The 21,657-nt window shown below is 34.2% G+C and overlaps 1 protein-coding gene across 1 annotated transcript; it reads right to left on the bottom strand.

Moving 5' to 3' along the window:
- Positions 1-3,469: 3,469 nt before the first annotated feature.
- Positions 3,470-20,550, bottom strand: CUNH2orf73 (chromosome unknown C2orf73 homolog). Its single transcript, XM_016130163.2, has 4 exons — positions 20,311-20,550; positions 13,814-13,967; positions 4,844-4,959; positions 3,470-4,054 (listed from the first exon to the last, which is right to left on the bottom strand). Exons 1-4 carry the CDS (start codon positions 20,548-20,550, stop codon positions 3,686-3,688), a joined length of 879 nt encoding a protein of 292 aa, XP_015985649.2. The 3' UTR covers positions 3,470-3,685.
- Positions 20,551-21,657: the final 1,107 nt, after the last annotated feature.

Raw genomic sequence — 21,657 nt, 5'->3', positions numbered from 1 at the left:
GCTGTAAAAATTGGATTATTATTATTTGCTCTGCTTCATAGGGTTATTGTAAAGATCAAATGAGATAATGGATTTGAAAATGCTTTAAAGCTTAAATCATTATACAAATTTATGGTATCATTAATAGCAGTGTTAAGGGCTGAAAACCATTAGCACATTCATTATGGTGTTCTCAAAATTTTAAATTATATGAATGATAATTTTTTTTTTTTTTGGTTTGGTAGGCTGAAAAAAAAAATCTTGTATCCTGGTAAAGGCTATTTTTCTATTAAAACACCCAATAAGGGAATTACTTGGAAACATTCAAATAGTCTTATGAAATTTAAGAGCACTATCTGTACTAGCAGGCCATTATAACTTTAATAGACTATGAAATTCATTGTGGAGAGACACACCCTTAGCAATTAAAAAGCAGTGCTTGAACTTGGAAATCATCATTGTGTTTTGTTACGATGTGTTTTCTCAAACAATGGATACTGGAAGTTCTATTTTATTTTGTGAGGGACCATGAAATTTTTTTTAATACAGAAAAGATGTCCTCAGTTTTGAAAACGTTTGAGAACCTCCACCCTAGCCTGTGGTAGGAGCCCACTAACTGGGCTCTCTCTCTCACTTAAACATATTCTCTAAGATAGAATGACTGTTTCAGTTCTCAGTGATGTTTGTCAGTCACCTATAAGGTCTATTGCAGAGAATGTGTTATTTACTAATGGTTAAAGTAGTAACTTTGCAAATGATTCACTTAAAAGAAAATTAGTGATTGACTCAAAATGGCAGACAGATTTACAAATCTGCTCATTGCCCATTAAATCTCATGGAAATACATGTAGACAAAGATAATGAAATATAACTTAATAGCATTAGAAAACAGGGAAACTTACTATCAAAAGACATATATTTTAAACCAATTCTGAAAGATATTACCAGAGAATAAATGTATGGAGGAACAAAAATAAATGAAACAAAAGCCCACATAGGTGTAGAGGTGACTGCTGTGGAGATAGGTCTGAGAGAACTACAAGCTTAGAGTCATTGGATATTAAAAAGTAGAATAGCCCCTGGGGTATTTATTAATTTGAAAAATTAGGGAACTGCATGTGGAGCAGCAAATCGGTCATCCCCACTCATTCTGCTTGTGCTAAACAATGGGCAACTGTGGTATGATTGAATCATGCACTGGGGCTAGAGCAACAAGGCAGTGCCTAAGCAGCTGTTGACCATCCAGAAGATCAAGGAGCCTATCAGACAAATCATCCTCAGATCCTATCTGACTGCACATCCCAACTATGTCCCAAAGTCAGGCTCTAATATACAGAAACAAATTATACTGAAAATCTGAAAATCTCATAATCAAAGAAGAGAGTATACAACCAAGAATCACCAAATTTTTTTTTTTAAAAAGTACAATACCAAGCAAGTGAGGCATCATGCTAAATAAAAATCAACAGAGTTAAGAGAGGAAACAAGACTTTAAGCATAATTACAATATTTTAAGACTGATAAGAGAGGCTATCATATCTATACTCTAGAAAGAATCTTGTGTATTAAGGAAATGTATAGGTGTTGGATATTAAAAATATATTAAAATTAAAAAAATTTTAATAGATGATCTGAGATAACAATGAACATAGCTAAAAAACAAAGTAGTAGAAACTTAGTGTCAAAGGACTCTTACATTACTTAGTGGTAAGTTACCATGAGGAGGATAATGAAAGAAAAGCTGAGAGGCAGGGAAGATAAATCCAAGTGTTCCATCACTCGTCTAGTAGCTGTTCCAGAAGGAGAGAACAGAGAGAATGGAGGGGATGGAAATAACAGGCAATGAATAGAATTTTCCAGAGTGGAAAAAAGACAAGTTTCTTCACATTGTGAGTGTTTGTATTATTGAAGTTCGAGTAATTCTCTTTGTTATATTGCAAACTCTTGCTCAGTTTGATTTTCTTCCCTGTTTGAGTTGTAATTTTTGTTTGTGACCTTATCTATATTAGGGACTGACCTTTCTGTGGATTGTGGAAATCTCTCTCCAGGGGAGTTTTGCATTTGCTTTTGTCAGGCACCTTGGAGTTATCACCAGTAGGATTAATTCTTATGTTAATTGTGTGTTCTGTGAGATGTCCTGCATATAAATTCATATTCCAAACTGGATTGTGGCACAGACTTGAGGGTTTACTTTCTAACAAAGGGTTCATCCACTGACTACTGTACTAAGTAGAGAAAGACGGTCTTGCCGTCTGCCTGGTTGTGGGAGTGGAATGCTTCATGCCAATCAGCTAGCTATTTGAGGGTTCTAAGCTCTATACAGGTTTCCATTCTGGCTTTCTACTTGGATGCCCTGGGTTCCATCGCTGTTCCAACGTGGAATAAAATTCAAGCCCCTAACCTTTAAGAACTCTCCCCCAATCTGCTAACAGCTGCTGCTCACTTCCCACACCCATACCGAAGCTTGCATTCTTATTGCTCCAATTACAAAGTATATCTACACTGTGAAAGATTATGCAGCTATTAAAATGACAAGGTAGTCTACCTGTGTTGACAAGGATAGATCTTCAAGATATAATTTGATAAACAAATAAGTTCTCTATTTTAGAACGTGAGGTTTCTCTATTTTGGGAGTTTGGCTATATATTTGTTGTTTCATTTTCTTCAGCCTTTCAAGGTATTTGTAATGAAAGGGGTTTAGTTTTCAGTCTGTTAAAGTTTCTTTAGCAGAGTAGAAAGGGATAAAGATACACCTGAGTCTTACCAATACTCAGTGAATAGTGTGCAACTGGTATATTTCCCTGGGCATGTAAATACTCTTTTGGCGGCAGAGAGATACTCCATCTACTTCCACTTATGTGGGACATAACATAGCTTCTAGCACACCAAATGAGTCGAATAGAACAGTTGGTGGAATTATCCACACCAAATTCATTTAAAAAGCAAAGGTTGAGTTAGTGGTATAAATGATCTAAGTAAAATAGAACACAATTTAGAAAATATTTTGATATTATAAGTACCCATATATCTTTGAATTGTATGTGCGTGTATATGTGTGCATCTTGTACTGGGAGAAATGTTTTTAGATTTTCACACTCTTAGTTGTGTATAGATGGATTCAAAGTTTTAGAATAAGGAGGAAATTTAAGTTCACTGAAGACTATTATCCTTAATTTGCAATTTTAATTATAGCAATAGTGATAGTTCAATTACATTGATCATTGATTGATCAATGTGTATAATCTCATGCTCAATAACCGTATGAAGTCACTATTATCCTGATTATACAGATGAAGAAACTGAAGTGTACAGAGGTCGAGTCATTTACCTAAAGTCACACAGCTGATGATACATGGCAGAGCCAGAATTCCAACCCAGGCTTGATTCCAGAGTTACAACTAATGACTATCTTCTAGGGCCTCTCCTCTAAAAGTTTAATAATATTTGCTAATTACATTTATTTTTGTGCAAAACAAAGTAGTTTTATTGATAAATCATATGATTTAGAAATATGTCTCAATCCATCACTCATTGGAGACCACTCTTAAAATTTTGGTATATTTTAATTGTCTTTAAAAAAATTTTCCCATTTATGTAAATCATGTGTTCTGAGTTTACTAATAAGAGAAAGCATATGTGAGGCCTTATATGGTGACTCAAATTTCTCTACATTCCAAGGATTATGTTTTTATCTGTAGAAGGTAATTTATCCTGATTTATCCTGACTTTTTATTGGTGGATTTAAAGGATCGTGCCTGGTGAGCAGAGAATCTACTGCAGTTGTTTGAAAGACGTCTGCAGTCTTCTCTCTTCTCTCAGGACTTCTGGGGCATGCCTTGGCTGCCTCTCTGACGTCTGTTTCTGATAAGTGAGTTTTAGTTTCTAACAGCTCTTGGGAATTTTGTTGGCAGAGACTGGGTGAGATCATTTTGCTTTCTGCTGAGTTTCCTTTCTCAGTTTTTTTAGACTGTTCTGATGAGCATAACTCCGGAGCATTCAGTAATACCTTTGTTCCCTTAGGAACTATTGGCCTACTCCCTGGTTTTATCTCTGTCTGCACAAAAACTCCATGTCTCTGGAAAGGAAAACAAAGTTGACATTAACCAGGTAACAGAAGTTGCCAGAACTATGAACTGAATTCATGTGTTAGATCAAGTCCTGGTGATTGAGGCACTTATTTCTCTGCCTCTTCATTTGCTGTCACGTTAGTCCAAAATTGAAGAGAGCAGCATAACAATTACTGGTGAACGTTTGAAACAAATAATAAAATAGAGCATACCAGAAAATGAATCAGAGAAGCAGCATCTCATCATCTCCCATTCTCATCCTTTCTGTCATTTAGATTGCGTAAGCCTACTCATGTCAAATTTCATTTCTTGCTCTATAGGTGGTTATGGATACAATTGAAACTACAGTTCATAGACCTGAGGATTTATGATTGTATCCCAAATGTCTATTAGTTCCAACAAAAGACTTAGAGTGAAATATAAAAACAAACATTTGTAATTGGAAAAAAATTCAGCAATTGACTATTACATTTCTGTTTGGCTTTAGAAATCTTATATGTATCCCCCTGCGACACACACATAAGCATATCAAAGAGTGTATCAAACTGCTTTGCTATTACTTAAGAAAATGATTTTAGTAATTTAAACCAAATTTCAAAGACTATCATCCAAAATTATGACATCATTCCTTAGTTTTAACTATGACATGTGGTCGAAATTTTATTCTTCTAATAATCATATCAGCTTGTTTAAATAGACTTTGAGAAAGATGATTATGACTTGAAAAGGCTTAAAGTTCTATCATAAATCTATCCCATCCTAAAGTGTTAAATAATTGATTCTAAATACTGTCTCACCTTTCCCCTGATGGGCTCATTGGGAGTTTTCCTGGCATCATATTGATGTATAAAAGAGATGCGTTCTATAAAATTCTTTTGAAGTTCTGCTGGTGCATCAGGAAAGGCAAGTGGAACTAAGAAAAAGATATTTATGAAGTCAGGACAAAAATTAGATTTGTATGTGGAAACATAAGCACTAATAATAATATTCATGCTTAATCAAAAATGCTAATAAAACTAAGTTCTTTTAAGTATGCAAGGTTACTTACAACTAAATAATAAATATAATGGATTCATCATTCTCTCTCCATGAAGGGAACCAAATCTAAACAACCAAATTAGCCCCACACGTGGGATTAGTCATTTTTAAAAGTAATATCAATGCAGTAATGGCTTTAAAAATCTGTTAGATATACTTCTTGCACAGATATCAACCAAAGTTTTAGAAAAAGCATAAGAATAATCTGTCAACTTATTTTTACTAGTAGAAAGGCTATGAGAAATTTATGCATAAGTTGCTCTCAGCTAGCACTGACAGAATGAACTGGAAGACTCCTTGGCAGTTGCAGTTGTATTTGAAAACAATTCTCTTCTTTTTCTATTAACAGATACTCTGAAAATTTACAAGAGTATTATACCCTCTAAAAATCATTTTTAAATAATCTTTCAATCTGGGTGATGGGTAAATAGGGGTTTATTATATTGGTTTCTCTGCTCTATGTTTAATATTTTAAATAATTTTTAAAATTCTATGTTTTCTTTCGGCCCATGATGTTATATAAGGAGTCAGAGTAACTTCCAGTTTAGTGTCATAAAATTCTGTCAAGCTAAAAATAAAAAATTTCTTCCTTTTTTAAAAAATATGTACACAAGACATTATGTACACTTACCATATCTATGAAATGGTAATGAGAAACTGATAGCAGTGGTCGTTGTAGGGGGAGAGAATTAGCTGAGTGGAGGACAGATGTAGAAAGAGGTGGGTTCACTTTCACCATATATTCTATTGTGCCGTTTGAATTTTGCACCGTATGCATGCATTAACTATTGAAATATGAAATTTATTTTTTTAAGTCATGCCTTTCAAATTACGGAGGATATATAAGAAGGAAAAATAAGAGATAAAGTCACATTTATTGAGTATTCATGAATTCAATTCAATCTTCAGACATTGATATAAACACGTTACTAGCAATAATGATGGGAATTAAAATATATATTGCATGATATGAAATGGCAATCTTTTCCCAGTTAGCAGGTAAAAAATGTTAATTGATAACATTTTCTTGATTTCTAATTGAGATCAGATATTCAAAACTCATTTTCTACATAATCATTACCTTTTAAGATGTGCTAGCACACAAAAGAACAGCAGATGCCAAAGGTTTAATAAAAATTTGTAGACAATTATGGCACAGAAAATTCTAACCATAACATATTATTTTTCCATCAATTGAGAAAAAACTACCAGTTTTGGGGTGAATACCATGGTCCATCTCACAGAACATTGTTTTCAGAAACATATTTTGGTAGCTTTTTGAATAAAATGAAGCAGCTCCAAATTTAGACATTAATCAGGAAGAGTTAATGAAGAATCCGAAGTATGGGCTTTGGGTTAAGATAGACATGTTTTCAATTTCCAGCTCTACCATGTTTCCTAGCTTTGTGACTTTGGAAAAATCACTTCACTGAGATTCATTCAATTCCCTTTCTAAAAATGAGGATAATAATAATTTGCTTTCAGGATCGTGAGAAGTAAAGACAAAGTCTCTAGGATGCTGGAGTCAAATTAGAGAGGATCTTCAAAGTTAGGCAAGGGGCCAACTCTTTTGTATCCTGACAAAAGGGGAAGCCGTGGAAGGGAGAAGAATCATGAATCTGATGAGCTATCAAAGAACTGTGAGAAACCCAAAGGCTTCACTGGTGTGAAGGGTTGGTGCCAGCTTGGGCTGGAGAGTAGGGGGTCAGATGCAGCCAATAAAGAACAGGTTGGGAGAGCTTTTGAAGTCTTCTCTTGACTTTCTCCCACATTGCCTTGGGAAGATCACTGTTTGCCTCAGGGCCACAGAAACTGGCAGCAACCGTCTGGCCATCTGTTGTAAATTTAGTAACAATGGAACAGCACAGAAGTCCCTCTAGGGTAATACGGAGATGATAAAAACAGATGTATGCTGCCCCCTTGGGCATTTCTTCCTCCACCATTTCCCCAGCAACTGTCAGTGCTAGAGGATTAAAAATATCAACAGATTGCCTTCTCTTAGTGATGCCTCATTTCAAAGTTTAAATGGGAAAGGCGTGGCGTCTTGACTAGAGGACTAGTCTAAAACCGTGACAACAATTGGAGATGATCAAAACTGGTTTCATGGGGCCTGCCTAATGCTCTCCAGCCTGACCCACATTTTCCCCCTTAAATTCCTTAAATAAAATATTTCAAGAAATAGTGATGATATATATCCAAGAATTTAAAAAAGTTCAAAGACCTCAGATTGAAAGGGCTCACAGATTACCACAAAGTTAGCAGGGCCAGGAGTAAGTGAGGCAAGTGAAACCCAAGAGATGCAAAACTTGAGGCACTTGGCGTGATCCTGGGAGTGAGTGCCTCCTTAAAATTTGCACCCTAGGCCTCTTACTTCTCACTCTCCTCCTAATCCTTCAGAATAGATAAGGAAAAACTCAGATCTAAGACATTTGTAGAGAAATTCAAGGTCATCTGAGACAAAGTAAATATTCTAAATGCTTTCAAAGAGGAGAGGGAGATTTTCTATAAAGGAGTAAGTAGCAGATTTATATCATATTTCACAATAACAACATTGAGCACAGTGATAGTCGATTTAATATATATTTTTCAATATTAAAAGGGAAACAACTTTAGGCCTAGAATTTTTATATCCAACTAAACTGTCATTTAACTCTGAAGTCAAAATAAAAAATATTGGGAGGCAAAGAAGACCTCAGAATATTTCCCCACAAAACAGACCAACTTTGAAAAATTCCTAGAGGAAAAACTCAATAGAAATAAGGAGGGGGCCTAAGGTAGACAGAATAATGAATTTTTTTGTTTCTTTAAAAAGACAAAGACTAAAGAACACAAAAATAAGTATTACACTCATAACAACTCAGGACTAAAATTCTACCATTTAACATACTAATGGAGATTCTGGCGAATATTTTTTTTTTTAAGTGATATAATGATTGCAAAGGAAAAGAAAAAATTGTCATTATTTTAGGTGATATAAAAAAACTAGGATCAATAAATTACGAGAATAAAGACGTGGCAAGGTAAACAGGCAAGTGTATAAAAATCAAAAGCATTTTACTATAATGATAACCCAATAAAAAACAAAATGAAAAATAAGATACATTTTCTGTAGAAACAAAAGTTATGTAGTATAAAGTTTCTAGAAATCTACAAAGAATTCACAAGATCTCTACAGAGAGAAATTTTAAACTCTTAAAGAACTGAATAGACTTCACATACTCTTAGGAGGAGATAATATATTACTATCATGGTGACAATTTTTCCTAAGCTAGTCTATGATGTCAGTACAATCCAGTTCAAATTCTAGCTGGATATTTTGATGAACGGCATAAATTCCAAACTTTAAATGGAAAAATAAAAGTACATAAATAGAGATCAACTCTGAAAAGGAAGAGCGAAGAATGGGAACTTGCCCTATCAGAGATTAAGACAAGCTGCTAAAATCTGTATAATTAAAACATTTTAGTACTGACCAAGAACTGAAAATTAAGGAACCATAACAGAAAGCTCAGAGAGAGAGACCCATTCATATAGGTAATCCTAACATACAATTAAGGAGGTCCTGTAAGTCAACAACAAAAGTGTACATTGCTTAGTAAATGGTATCCAGAAAACTTCACTCCATAAAGAAAAATGGAACAGGTTTCTAATTTAACATGGCACATAAAGATGGGCTGTAAGATTAAAGACATAAGTATGGAAGATAAAATTATAAATTCAAGAGAGGAAAATATAGGAGAATATTTTTGTGACCTAATGGGTAAGAAAACTTACTATAAACACCCAGTGTACAACTCATTGGTGAAAACTTGGTAGACTTGATTACATCAAAATTTAGGATTCCTGTTCAGTGAACATCATCATGGGCAAAGTGAATAGAGAGATAATAGATTGGGAAGAAATATTTGGAACATGAAAACTAAAAAGGATAGGACATCATTTCATATTCTGCTTTTGAATGCTTGGGAGTGCTGAGATCCCATGTAAGAAGTCCAGCTACTGTGCTCTCCAGATGGAGAGCACATGGAAATGGAGAGGCCCAGTCATTCCAGAATCCTAGCTGAGTCCAAAGTTCAGACCACCTGCTAACTGAATATAGCTACACAAGCATTCACTAGCAAGACCAGCTGAAGAACTATCCAGCTGAGCCCAGTTCAGATCACAGAATCCTGAGCATATAAAATGATTTTTTTAAGCAACTAAATTTTGGAGTGCCTTACTGTGCAGATAACAAACAGAAATACTTCAGAAGGAAGTCAATTAAATCAATATAAATAAGTCATTTTTATATAGTGATCTAGAGCCTCTCAGAATCTCAATAACTAAAAATATTTTCTTCATGGGGACTCATAAAGGGAGAAGATAATCTAAGGCATTATAGAAATTCCTTACCCAGACAATATACCTATTAAAATTAGACACACTACCATGTTCATTTATGCAAATATATAAGACTTTTAAAGAAGCCCACAATAGTGAAGAATATCTAAGTGGGAAAACACCAAGGAAGATATTTAAGTTCTTAGTGGTTTCTCTATTTAAAAATTCAAATCTGACCCAAACTAATTACTTAAAAGAAGCCTTGTTTGATGAGGCTGACAAAAAATAAGGCAGAGTCTATGAAGAATGTTTGAAATCCACTCTCTGTTTCTTGGAAACTTGCTCTAATTGAAATAGGAATTTTCTAAAATAGGAATTATCAACAAAGCCAAGATTTATTCAGATATACAATTTTTTCCTCATACTGATGGGAAGTTAGCAGCTTTTACTTTGAGAAATTTTCTTACCTTTTCGTTTATATCTACTTAAAAAAACATTCGTGAGTAATATTTTTCTATTAGAAACCCTATTCTTCTAAATAGTATTTATTTTGATCTTATATAAAAAGATTATTAACGTAAAAATAGTACAGATTTTCAAAATACAGTGAAAAAACAAATTTGAACTTAAGTGTAACAAGAAATGTTACACTTTGGTGCAAAAAATAAATAAATAAAACCAACACAAACTAAAACCTAATTTAGAAAACTATTTTTACCACTCTATATGAATTTTAAATTCAAAAAATAAATGTTAAAATATCAAATTGATGCTAACCAAAATCTCATTAAAATATGAAATACCTCCCTCACAAATTAGATCAGCCTTTCCAATTTATAAAGTATTATCACATAAAACCAAAAGTGAATACTTATTCTTACAGGGATTCAGATATGATGGAGCATAGCCATTTGTTGAACTGACTGTGGATGGCAGCCAGGAAATTGTGTGGTGGTACAAGACATAAAGGGCACTTTCATTCTCAGCACATGACATTGCTGAAATGCCAAAGACCAGGCGTAATTAAGTGGGCCGATGGAACAGAATGACTATGAGATGGCTTGTAACTGGTATTAGTGCATGTTTATATACACATTTTTCTATGTCTGTATTCATATATATATAATCTAGAGTATGCAGACTAATTCATATATGTATCTTTAAATGTTATATTAAACTGTTTTTAAAATCATTTTTATCTAGAATCCAAATACCATCTAAAATGTGAATAAATTCCAGGCCTCTATTGTGTTACGTGTTAGTTTAAATTACATTATGACTTTAATCTGTTGGCTAATATGTATTTATCATTAAACTAATCAGTAAATATTTGTTGAGTCTGGCATTGTGCTAGGACCTGGGATACAATAATAAGCTTGGCAATGAGAAATACCAATAAAAGAACAGAAAGAGAGAAAGGGAGGGAGAAAGAGGAGGGAGAAAGGAGGAGGAGAAAGGGAAGGAGGAAGGGGAGGCAAGTGGAGGGAGAAAGGGAGAACTCCATGCCAGGTTTCCAAAGCTAGATTTCAACTTGACATCTGACTTAGTACAATGCGATAATTAATAGAAATAGCTACCATTTGTTGTCTGCTATGTGCCAAGTATGGTGGTAGGCACTTTATTTCTCATAATCAAGAATGAGAAGTAACTGAAGGACAATTTATATTTTTAAAAGATCCTTATGGTGTGGAAAACAAATTATGGAGGAGAAAAAGAAAGAAGCAGGAGAACAGTGATAAGATGATTTGGGATATATTTTGAGGATAGTAGGGTCAAGATTTGCTGATGGACTGGATGTAGAGGGAAGGGAGTTTTAGAATGACTTCTGGGTTATCAAAACTTGAGCATCTGAGGGAATAGAAGTGGTATTTATTGAGTTGGTAGAGGCTGGTGAAGGGATAGGTTTGGATGGGGGAACTGAAATATTTTATTCTAGCCATGCTAAGTTTGAAAAAAGAGATTAACTATCCAAGAAGAGAAATTATAGGTGGTTAGATATGTAGCCTTGTAACTCAATGAAGAGTCCAGGGCTGGAAAAATAAATTGGTTCTTATATAAGTTCCTTTGACCTCAACCATAATCTTCTATTCCTTGTTTCATCTACTTTGAATAGTAGCTCTTCAGTATTCCAAAGTCAAATAATGATATTAGCACCCTTCCCTTCTTCTACCTCCCATCTTCTGTTAACTGTATACTTACTTTTCTTGTTAAAACTGGTAACATAATTCTGTTCTATAACCATATTTAAATTTTTGGTAGCGTGTCTATAGCGTGTCTATGCTAAAAGCTGAAACCTGCTAAATAGCATTTCAATATAATTACATGAATTTTGTTCACTTAAGGGCCAAATATTGTTCTGGGATTACTGTGCCACTTGGGGGAAAAAAAAAAGATTCTAGTGTTCATGTCAAATAAATCCTCTTTTCTAGGTTAAAAATTTGTTTCCCTTGAGAACTTCAAAGACATCAACTGCATTGTGCTCTTTGTATCATTTGCTGCTTTATATCTTTGCTGTTTGAGTCCATAGTGATTCTTATTAGATTGTGACTTACTTTTCTATTTATGGAAACTTTTAGAATCTTTATAATATACACCTACATGTGTATTTTTTTTTCCCTTCATACTTTGAAGCACTCAGTAAACCCTTCTAATACCTCTCTTTTATATTGGGAAGCTTTCTTATTATTTTAGAGGCTGTGTAGAGTACTGGTTTTTATTATAGGTACTGGAGTCAGACTGAGTTCAAATACCAGTTATTTGCTGTGTAGCTTTGAGCAAGTTATTTAAACTGAGTGCTCACTTTCTTATCTGAAAAATGAGAATATTAATAGTATAACTATATTGTTAATTTCTATATAGTTGATGTGAAAATTGGATGGGTAAATATTTAGAAAGTTCCATAAAGTCCTGGCACATAGTGTGTTCTCAGTGACTATTATGTGTTGATAATTATCTTGCCTTCAATTTCATTCTTTTCTGGAGCTTCAGAAAAGTTGGACTTCCCAGATTGACTCTATTTTGCTTTTATTCTCTCATGTTTTCTAGGGTTTCTGTTGTTGTTATTGTTGTTGTTGTTCTTTTATGCTCTAAGATATTTCCTTAACTTTATTCTCCAAGCCTTCAAAAAGTACAATTTGGCTTAATTCTAATCTATGGTTATCTATTCATAAATTAAGTATAGGATAGGAGACCAGCTTGAATTACTAAAGTAACTGGTGTAGTAGTTGACATCTAGTTAAGACCCTGGACTCTAAGTAGTCTTAATGTTGGGAAAGGGTAGAGCGCTCATGACTAGAGCAGTTATTTTAAGAGATCTTCAAGTAACCCTCCGATTCTCCCTGTCCTGTTTTCCTTCTACTCTGCTGCTGATGGAGCCTACAGCTACTCTGGATTTTGTTAGGCAGATTCGGTCATCTTCACTCAATTTTCTTCTATATATTCTAGACTATTGCTTCTTTGCTCTCTCTTATTTGTCCTTCCCACATCGCAGAAAGTTCTTCCTTCCATTCTCTTCACTTTTATGGGTCAGTTGCCTTGCTATCATTTAATATGGTCTTTGGATCACATTAATATGGTCCAGTCTACCATCTTGAATCAGAAATAGAAACATTATTACCTTTCTAGATGAGAGATCATTGTGACAGATTATGTAACAGCCCTCATTAACTGCTTCTCTTGAGGTGGACATCATACTGTATCCTTAACTAGACTGGCCAGATTACAGAGGTACAAAAGCTAAAATTAAGTGAGGAACTGTTGACCTCTAAAAGTAATCCTTAGTTGTCCTCTGTTGTATTCAGAAAATTTGAAGTTTAATTTATGTACTTTTGTATGGGGTGAGGACCAGAGTGGGTATTCAATAACTGCCTTTTTGTTTTGACTTATTCTTGCACTTCTTTAAGATTCACTAAATCCTAATCCATCAGAAGAAATGGCTAGGACATGGGTTAAGAAACAGACACAACTTGAATAAATGTGAAAAACTTAGTTTATTATAATGGCATTGTCTGGTAAAACAAATTTTAGATCTGAAACACCAAACAACTAGTGTCCCTCAGATTGCACTTTGAGAAATACTGCCATATAGTGAGCTTCGTCTACTATTTTAATAGTTATAATTCTTAGAATTTGGTGGCAATAAAGAGCAGAAAGCTACTAAGTGTCTTACTTGGAGGCTGGTGTTATTAATGATCAGTGGTTTTTATTATTTTGTATTAAACGTATTTGGATATAAGCTGTCCACCAGGAAGGGATAAAGAACAAACTTGTCAAGGGCTGCACTTGCCATATGTATAGTTTCAACTCCTATAGAGGAGAAATTTTCTCAGAAAGTGCCAGCACATCTAATACATCTTAATTGGATGGAGTAAACTGAGATAATGAAGAGGTTTTACCACAGCTAGTCTTACCTATTCCACAAGAAGGCTTTTGCAACTTGCTGTATTTGACTGGCAAAACCAGTGGACAAGTTGGTTTTTGGAAGTCACTCCTCTGGGTGCTCTTAGTATCATAAGGTGGTTGGATGGGATGTTCCTGTCCTTTATCATGTGGCCACCAGCTACCCTTTATGGGGGGGAAAAAAAATTGGAAACACAAAATTGGATATTGTAGGACATTTTTGTGTACTGCTTGATGTTTTTGATGTTCAGTAATTTGATTCAACAAGTTACTGGATAGTCTAGTACTAAAACAGTTCTGAAATCTAGAAATAAATATATTTTTACAAAGACTGTATTTCTTAAAAGACACCTAAAAATAAAATATCATATTTTTAGTTAAAATACAGTTGCCAGATTCTTAAACTACCTTCTATCGACAGATGGAATAGTAAAAATCAATGAAATACTTATATTTCTATGTTTTATACTATATTTTATTATATATTTACACATGTATGCATATATATATCAAATATGATTTAATCTTAAAGTTATGTTTCATATTTTTCATTATGGCAATACAAATAATGCATTATCATCTGAGATAGTGGTTTTCAAAAGTTTTTTAGTTCATTACCCACACCATAGAATACATTTTATGTCATACAAGAGCACACATTGCATGCACATACATAAAACTAAAATAGTTCCAGAAAATACTTTTTCTTACTATATGCAATGCAATTGGCTATTTTTATATTTTATTTCTTTTCTATTTTATTTCACAATGCTGGTTGCAAAGTGACTCAGTTTGAAAAACTTTGTTCTTAGCAGAAATATCTCTGATGTTACAGAATTTTTGATAATAAACCTGACCTAAGTATTCAGGAAGGGGAGAACTGATAGATTCATTAGCACTTATGACAGTTTTATCTTTTAGAAGTTGAGAAAGCAGTGAGGGGAATCATGGCTTAATTCTGACTAAAAATATTTTTGGAAACTGCTTGATGATGTAGAAGTAAGAGAGCCCTAGGAGAAGGCAACTGTGACACCTAGGAGTTCTTGGATATTATTAGAGAATGAAGCCTTGGGTGTAATCAAACACCTACCTTGGGCTTTAAGGAAGGAGATCAGCCTTTTAAAAAATCAGCTATGGTTCCCTAGTAAAAAAAACTTTAAAAATCTATTTCAAGGGGAATGAATATGAGATCCTAGTAAGTAAAATTCTGTCAGTGCAATTGAAGCTACATTGATATAAAAAGTAAGAGGCATCTAAAGAAATCTATGTGGCTGCATAGGGAGCCAGCTCTCAAATGAGATAAGTTTCTTATTAAAAAAAAAAAAGCATGTATAAAAGAGGCACAATGTATCAAATTCAAAAGAAATAATTTAATGCAGTTAGCTTGTCAGGAGATTGTCAGGAAGCTTAGATAGAAGAAATTCACGAATATGCCAAACACAGCAAAAATAGGGTTTTCTGGGGGGAAAAATTCTGTTGTAGCAAGAAATCAAGGAAAGGCTAAGAATTTGGAGAAGAGTACACTGTTCAGAGCTGAAAGTCAGAGCTACTCAACTTTAGGTTCTTTGTTAAAGGAAATTATCTTCAAACTGAAAAATAAATAATATGAACATGGACCAAAGAGGAAACTAAACTAAATCGTTGAAGAGAGAGTTAGATCTCACTTTGCAAATTTAAATGAGTGCCAGCTTTGAGGACAATGACAAATTGTAATCGGGTAATAAATAAGTTTGCAGAGATCAAAGAAATTTAGGAATTAGGGAATTTTGGAGACTAGGAGAGACCAGCTGCCTATTTCTCAGAACAGGCTAAAAGGTGAATTACAAAAAATAGAACTACTTGATGTAGATCCTAGGAATTCTAGAACAGATTACTAAACAGATGGTGGCTTCTCACTATCTGGCTGAAAATAGTCACATCTTACTCTCGTTAGCATTCCTGGTTCTTACAGCTCTCCTCTACTCCACGATTATGACAGTGTGTATTATGCCACTAACTTATGATAGTGTTTAGTATGTATAGGCCTTATCACCCTCATCACAATTCTATAGGGTAGGTACACCCACTTTACAGATGAGAAAACTGCTGGGGGATTAAGTAACTTCTCCAAGGTAGATCACTAGCAGACAGAAGAGCTGCCACAATTCAAACCCCCACCCATCTGTGCATGCCTCTAATTTCTGTGTCATATTGCTGTATCAAATCTGCTGTGGAATGCAAAGCCAGATGAGGACAAAGTTATTCAAATTACTTCAAAAGTAAAAATAAAAGGGCACTCAGTAAGTATCCTGAGAAAGATCTCCTATGATACGGTCTTAAGCAGTGTACTTTATATCATCTTCTTTTGTTGATCAGAAACTTCTTTTACTAAAACCCAAGTTACTGGAAAAGTGACTCTAGGATAAATGAACTACTAGGAAATGACTGGCAGACTTTGATTTTTTCTTAAACAAGAGTATAATGCAAAAACAATCTTTAAAGCAGAGATATCATGTTTTGAGAAGACTGTTGAATTTAGAATTTTATCAAAATGATCTCTTTAGTTTAACAAATATAAAGGGAATAATGAACAATTTTTCCTAAAATGTCATTGATGACTTTAAAACCCCATAGTTGATGAAAGTGTTCTGATTAGTGTTGTAAATTGGATGAATCTTTACCTTAGCAGAATGAAATTCTACAGTTCAAAAAATGTTTTTATCTTTTCTATTTTGGTATAGTCTGCCCTATGCCTGAAGAGTCTGGTTTGTTCCTGGAAGAGGGAGAGTGTGTATATACCTATGCACACATGCTTGCATTTTTTGGTTAAAGCATTTGCTCATAAGAGATTATAAGATTAAAGATATAGGTGGAGGCTTGTTTTTTCCTTGCACTAAAGGGAAAAACTAAATTTACTGCTCTGTCTACCACCACTTACATTGGATTGTGAGGGGATTGACATGTGGTTATTTATGTTGAAATAGATCCAACTAGGAAAAATCATCCATGTGATTGTTCTGTCTAGGCTTTGGGGGTTAGACCACATCTTGCAGATGGTAGAGGGGGATTTACCTAAAGATAAGTTGTTCCCAGTTCAAAACTTTGGACCCGAAGAGAGGAAGAAGTTCTCCCATCCAGCCCAAGGCCTTTCTCCTTTCCTGCCCGAGGATGACCGTCGTTGGGGCTCCATGGTAGGGAGATGTTACAATTCCTGAGGACAGGGCTCACATTAACCCCTGGCCCCTGGGAGGCCTAATGGCCATTGCACTGATAACCCCTTAACCACACTTGGAAACCACTGTGAAGCAGTCTCTATGTTACGCTTGGCTTATCTATCCCCAAGCCTTTAGAAATGTATTAGTAAACATTATTTTTCATTTTGGAGGAAGTTAAGGGAGAATCCTTCTGGGAGAAATAGTAGAAGTGAGTGGGGCATCTTGGAGAATCCAGTTAAGAGAAACAAGAGGTGCTGAGCTGATCTCTTCAGCAGCAGCCACAGCGGCCGGGCCAAGATGGCTGGCGGGGGTGGTGGTGACATGTGGAGCATAGAATCACTTCAGGGATTCTTAGGGAAATATGGACTTTGACAATACTTTACACATAGACAATCACATATTACTAGTAGAGCCCAGTGGCTTTGAAAATTGAAGTGCTATCACAAACACTAGAGTTACATTGCATCTAAGTTCATCTGTATTTTGCTGTGGATGCCAGAAAGGATGCTGAAAAATACCTCTTTTTAAGCAGTTAATAATGTCCCCACTAACAGTTATTCCTAAATTGTGTTCTGTGGAACACTAGTTCTGTAGCATATTAATAGGTGTTACATGAAAGAGGTTGCCATAGTTAAATAAATTTGGGAAATATTGATGTAAGTCAAGTCGAACAAACTTATCACAGGATTTCTAAGGATCCTTATATACTGAAGTGACTTGTGAAGCTGAGAAGGGTATATAGAAATACAGCTTAACTTTGGAACTTTGTTATTGAGCACAAAGGCAAGAACTAGTTCTCTGAAAAATACACTTTGGAAAAAGAAAACATTTTGGAAAATAGTATAATCTCTTTTAAAATACCAATATTTAAAAATACAAGACAGTTTTGATTGGAAGTGAATGAGCTAAAGTACTTTTTAACTTTTTCTAGCACCCACAATTTTATGTCCCTAGGAAGAGCTATATAACTGATTATTTCACTTTAAAATCTTGTAAATCAATTTGGTGTTCTAAAGATATTACCTTAGGAAAATACATAAGATAACAGATATTCAATTTAAATATTTAAGCAATTTTACTTTCTTTACTTTTATTTTAAAGCTAGCATTTCTGTAAACCAGTTAATTTTTTTAAAGCGAGGTAAGTTTTAAAAAGAAACCCGTCATCTTAAATAAAAGAACAAAGTTTGCAAGTATGTGAAATGAGTACTTTATTACTCCTCGGATACTTGGAAATGAGTACATTTAAGGGTTTGTTGTTTTGTTTTTTAAATATGAACATTCTCTTCACACCCCAGTCACACATGCTTTTCATTCTGTAATGAATCTTCAGTCTCTGTAACTCCTCTTTGATATCTACTATTGACCTCTCTTACCTATCCTCTTCATTTCAAACTTCCTTTCACCATCTCTTAAAGGTCTCTGACTCATTTCGCTTTTAGCACTAATAAAGATTCTACTGCTACTCTGTCACTGAGTCTTGCTGATAGCAGCTCCTAACACTTTGATTTATTTATTTTTTTCAAGGCACCTACAAATTAGGAGTAAGAGAAAAGTAGTTGGATTAAATTTCAGAATTTTTCCATTTCATATTTCTATTCTTGAACCAGCTTCTTTTCCTTAGCATCTCCAAGGTAAGGATGGGTTTAGTTAACAGTCTGGTTTAAATGTATCCCTGAACTAGAGCTCAGGAGTGTTATTTATCAACTTTTGTAAGCCTTAAGAGCTTCACTAACCTGGATTTCTGTACCAGATTTATTTCCCCCTTGTAGGCCTGGTCTATCAATTTCTTTTAAATCCAAAATAATTGTTTGTTTATGAAATAAAATAGCCATAAAACTGCCCTTGTGGGAGTTTACTACATGATATTAAAGCATATTTGAATTTGACCACAGGAATTCCTGCCCCAGTAAGATCTTCCATCCACACAGAGCACGTTGTGCACCGTGTTTTGTTTGCTTTTGTTTTTGTTTTTTGGGTTTTTTTGACAAGAACACTTGATATTATCTGTGTAAAGAAAGCTCATTAAAAGTGATCTCCATTTATATGTTAAATCACAACAACGCCTAACTCACAACTATACCCAACTTTACATGGCAAAAGGGACTTTGCATCAGTGATCGAGTTAAGGCTCTCAAGAAGGAGAGATGATCTCAGATTATCTGGGTGGGCCCAAGATATCACAAGGGTCCTTAGAAAAGGGAGGCAGAAGAGTTAGAGATTTGAAGATGCTATGTTGCTGGCTTTGAATAGGAAGAGGCCATGAGCCAAAGAATGCAGGCAGCCTCCAGAAAATGGAAACGGATTCTCCCTTAGAGCCTCCAGAAGGAACCAGCCCTACCAGTAGCCAATGAGACTGATTTTAGACTTCCAAGTTCCAGAACTATTGAGAATAAATCTGTGTTGCTTTAAGCCAGTGTTTAAGTTTGTGGTAATTTGTAACAGCAGCAATAGGAAACTAATATAATAAATGGGACTAATGCAATAAATTATACCTATACAAACCTGACTTTAAAAAAAAAGATAATGGAATGTATTTGGTATGATAGTGAATAAAAGGGTGGTCTGGCCAAACCAACTGTCCTGGTTCAGAGCATGACTATAATATTTGTTTACTATGAAATCTCAGATATGTTAATTTACTTTTTGGAGTATGTTATCATCTATAAAATATTTCCAATAATACCTCCTAGAAATTATTGTGCACATTGAAGGACATAACTCATATAAAACACTTAATTAGCTCATTCCTAACACTGCATTGACTTTCAGTAAATGGTAGCTGTTATTTTATAGAAAGTTTCTGAATTACTGAGTATCACGGGCAATTTTATGTTAGAATATGTCATGAATACAATAGAAGAGATTTCGTTAGTACTCCTCAAGCATGACTGAATGACTATAATCTGACCCAATCTAGAAAAATGATTATTTGGATTCCTTCCATATATATATATATATATATATATGGAAGGAATCCAAAATATATATATTTATATATATTTATATAATATATGTATATATTCTTGGGTACTGAAGATAACTTTTACATACAGACCATACACACACACACACTATATATATATATATATATATATATATATTTTTATATATATATATATATATATATATATATATATATTTTTTTTTTCAGTATCCAAGAATAGTTCCAGGTTACTGCTTTTAACTATTGGATTATAAAAAGTATTAGTCTGAGGTATGTCACATCCTTTAAAGTAGTCTGTGACCAAATTTTCCTGCAAAACAGCTTCTGAACCTAAATCTATATTTGCATATAATGAACATCTGTCCAACCTGCTTCTCTGGCCCTTTTTTGGGATCTATGTAGGGAACTGGTTCATTGCATATTCTTGTATTTGTGTTAATGAATTTAGCATAATATACACGTCCTCTCCCAACACATGGTTTTGAATGTTGTATACTTTTTCCAGGTTCTTTTTCATGTATCAGTTCTTCTTTTTTTTCAGTTACATACACTGTACCAGCATCTTCTATTTTATGCTGTCTGAAAAACAGAATTAAATAGTGAATCATTTAGCCCAATGAGTATTTTAGTACTGAATCATAATTATATAAAATAAGATTTAAATATATTTAAAGAATCAGTCAAGACAATTTATATTTTATTAACAGTTAGCAGGGGCCTGTGCTATTTATCTTTGGAAGGGTATCTTCTCACTATAAATCATATAAGAGATAAAGGGATTTGTATTAATAGTTATTCATTATAATATACAGTGCAGTGTACAGACTCTCATTTGCTTGCAGTAAAGAGGTAGTGATTTAATCATGCTTAGAAACCATGTTTGCAGTATTTTTTTCATGTGGCTAAATTATATGCTAATCTTAACTCATTTTTAAAAGTTAGTTCCCTAGTAAATTCAGCCACCTGGACAAGGACAACTATTTCATTTTAAAAGCACACCTAGCAAACTTACAAAAGCTACCAAATGACCACTACTAATTATCTTTTCAAGAAAAGACCTCTGTGCAGGCATCAGAACAGGTAATTCAGTTTCTAATCATTTTCTGTTTTAGTAACTACACTGGTACAAAAATAAGTTACTGAATTTTTTAAAACAAAAGAATGTTTAGAAAGAGTTCATAGAATTTTTCTCCTTTTAAATAAGGAGTACAATATATTATAAAAAGTATTATTTTAAATGTCATATACTTGAAAAATAAATGTGAGAATGAAATATATGAATTTGAATACGTTTAGATAGCTTTTACAAATCAAAGCCCTGACCCATGGAAGGTGACTGAATGAGTCCAATTTTATAGAGAAAGTGAACAATTCTGTTTAGCCTTTTACATGGCCCTTAAAATATAACCCTTATCTTACTTCAAACCACAGCCAGGTGCATCTCTTTATCGTGTCAGTTTTCAATTAAAACCTCAAATGGATTTCCATTGCATTTACAATAAAGTACTGCCTCCTTATCATAGTTCTGAGGTCCTGTGTGACCCTGCTCCAGCTAATCTCTTCAGTTGTACTCAAGCCTCTCTCCCCTCACTTCTCCAGCCAGTCTGTCTTCTTTGAGTTCCTGGAACAGAGGTCTCTTTTCCCCTCAGGTATTTGCACAGACTGTCTTCCCTCTGCCTGGACTGGCTCTTCACCAACTCCCTGCAGAACTGGCT

Source organism: Rousettus aegyptiacus, unplaced genomic scaffold (genome assembly GCF_014176215.1).
Source record: "Rousettus aegyptiacus isolate mRouAeg1 unplaced genomic scaffold, mRouAeg1.p scaffold_m13_p_7, whole genome shotgun sequence".
NCBI lineage: Eukaryota > Metazoa > Chordata > Mammalia > Chiroptera > Pteropodidae > Rousettus > Rousettus aegyptiacus.
The sequence above is the reverse complement of the archived record's forward strand: the minus strand, read 5'-3'. Positions and strand labels throughout refer to the sequence as shown.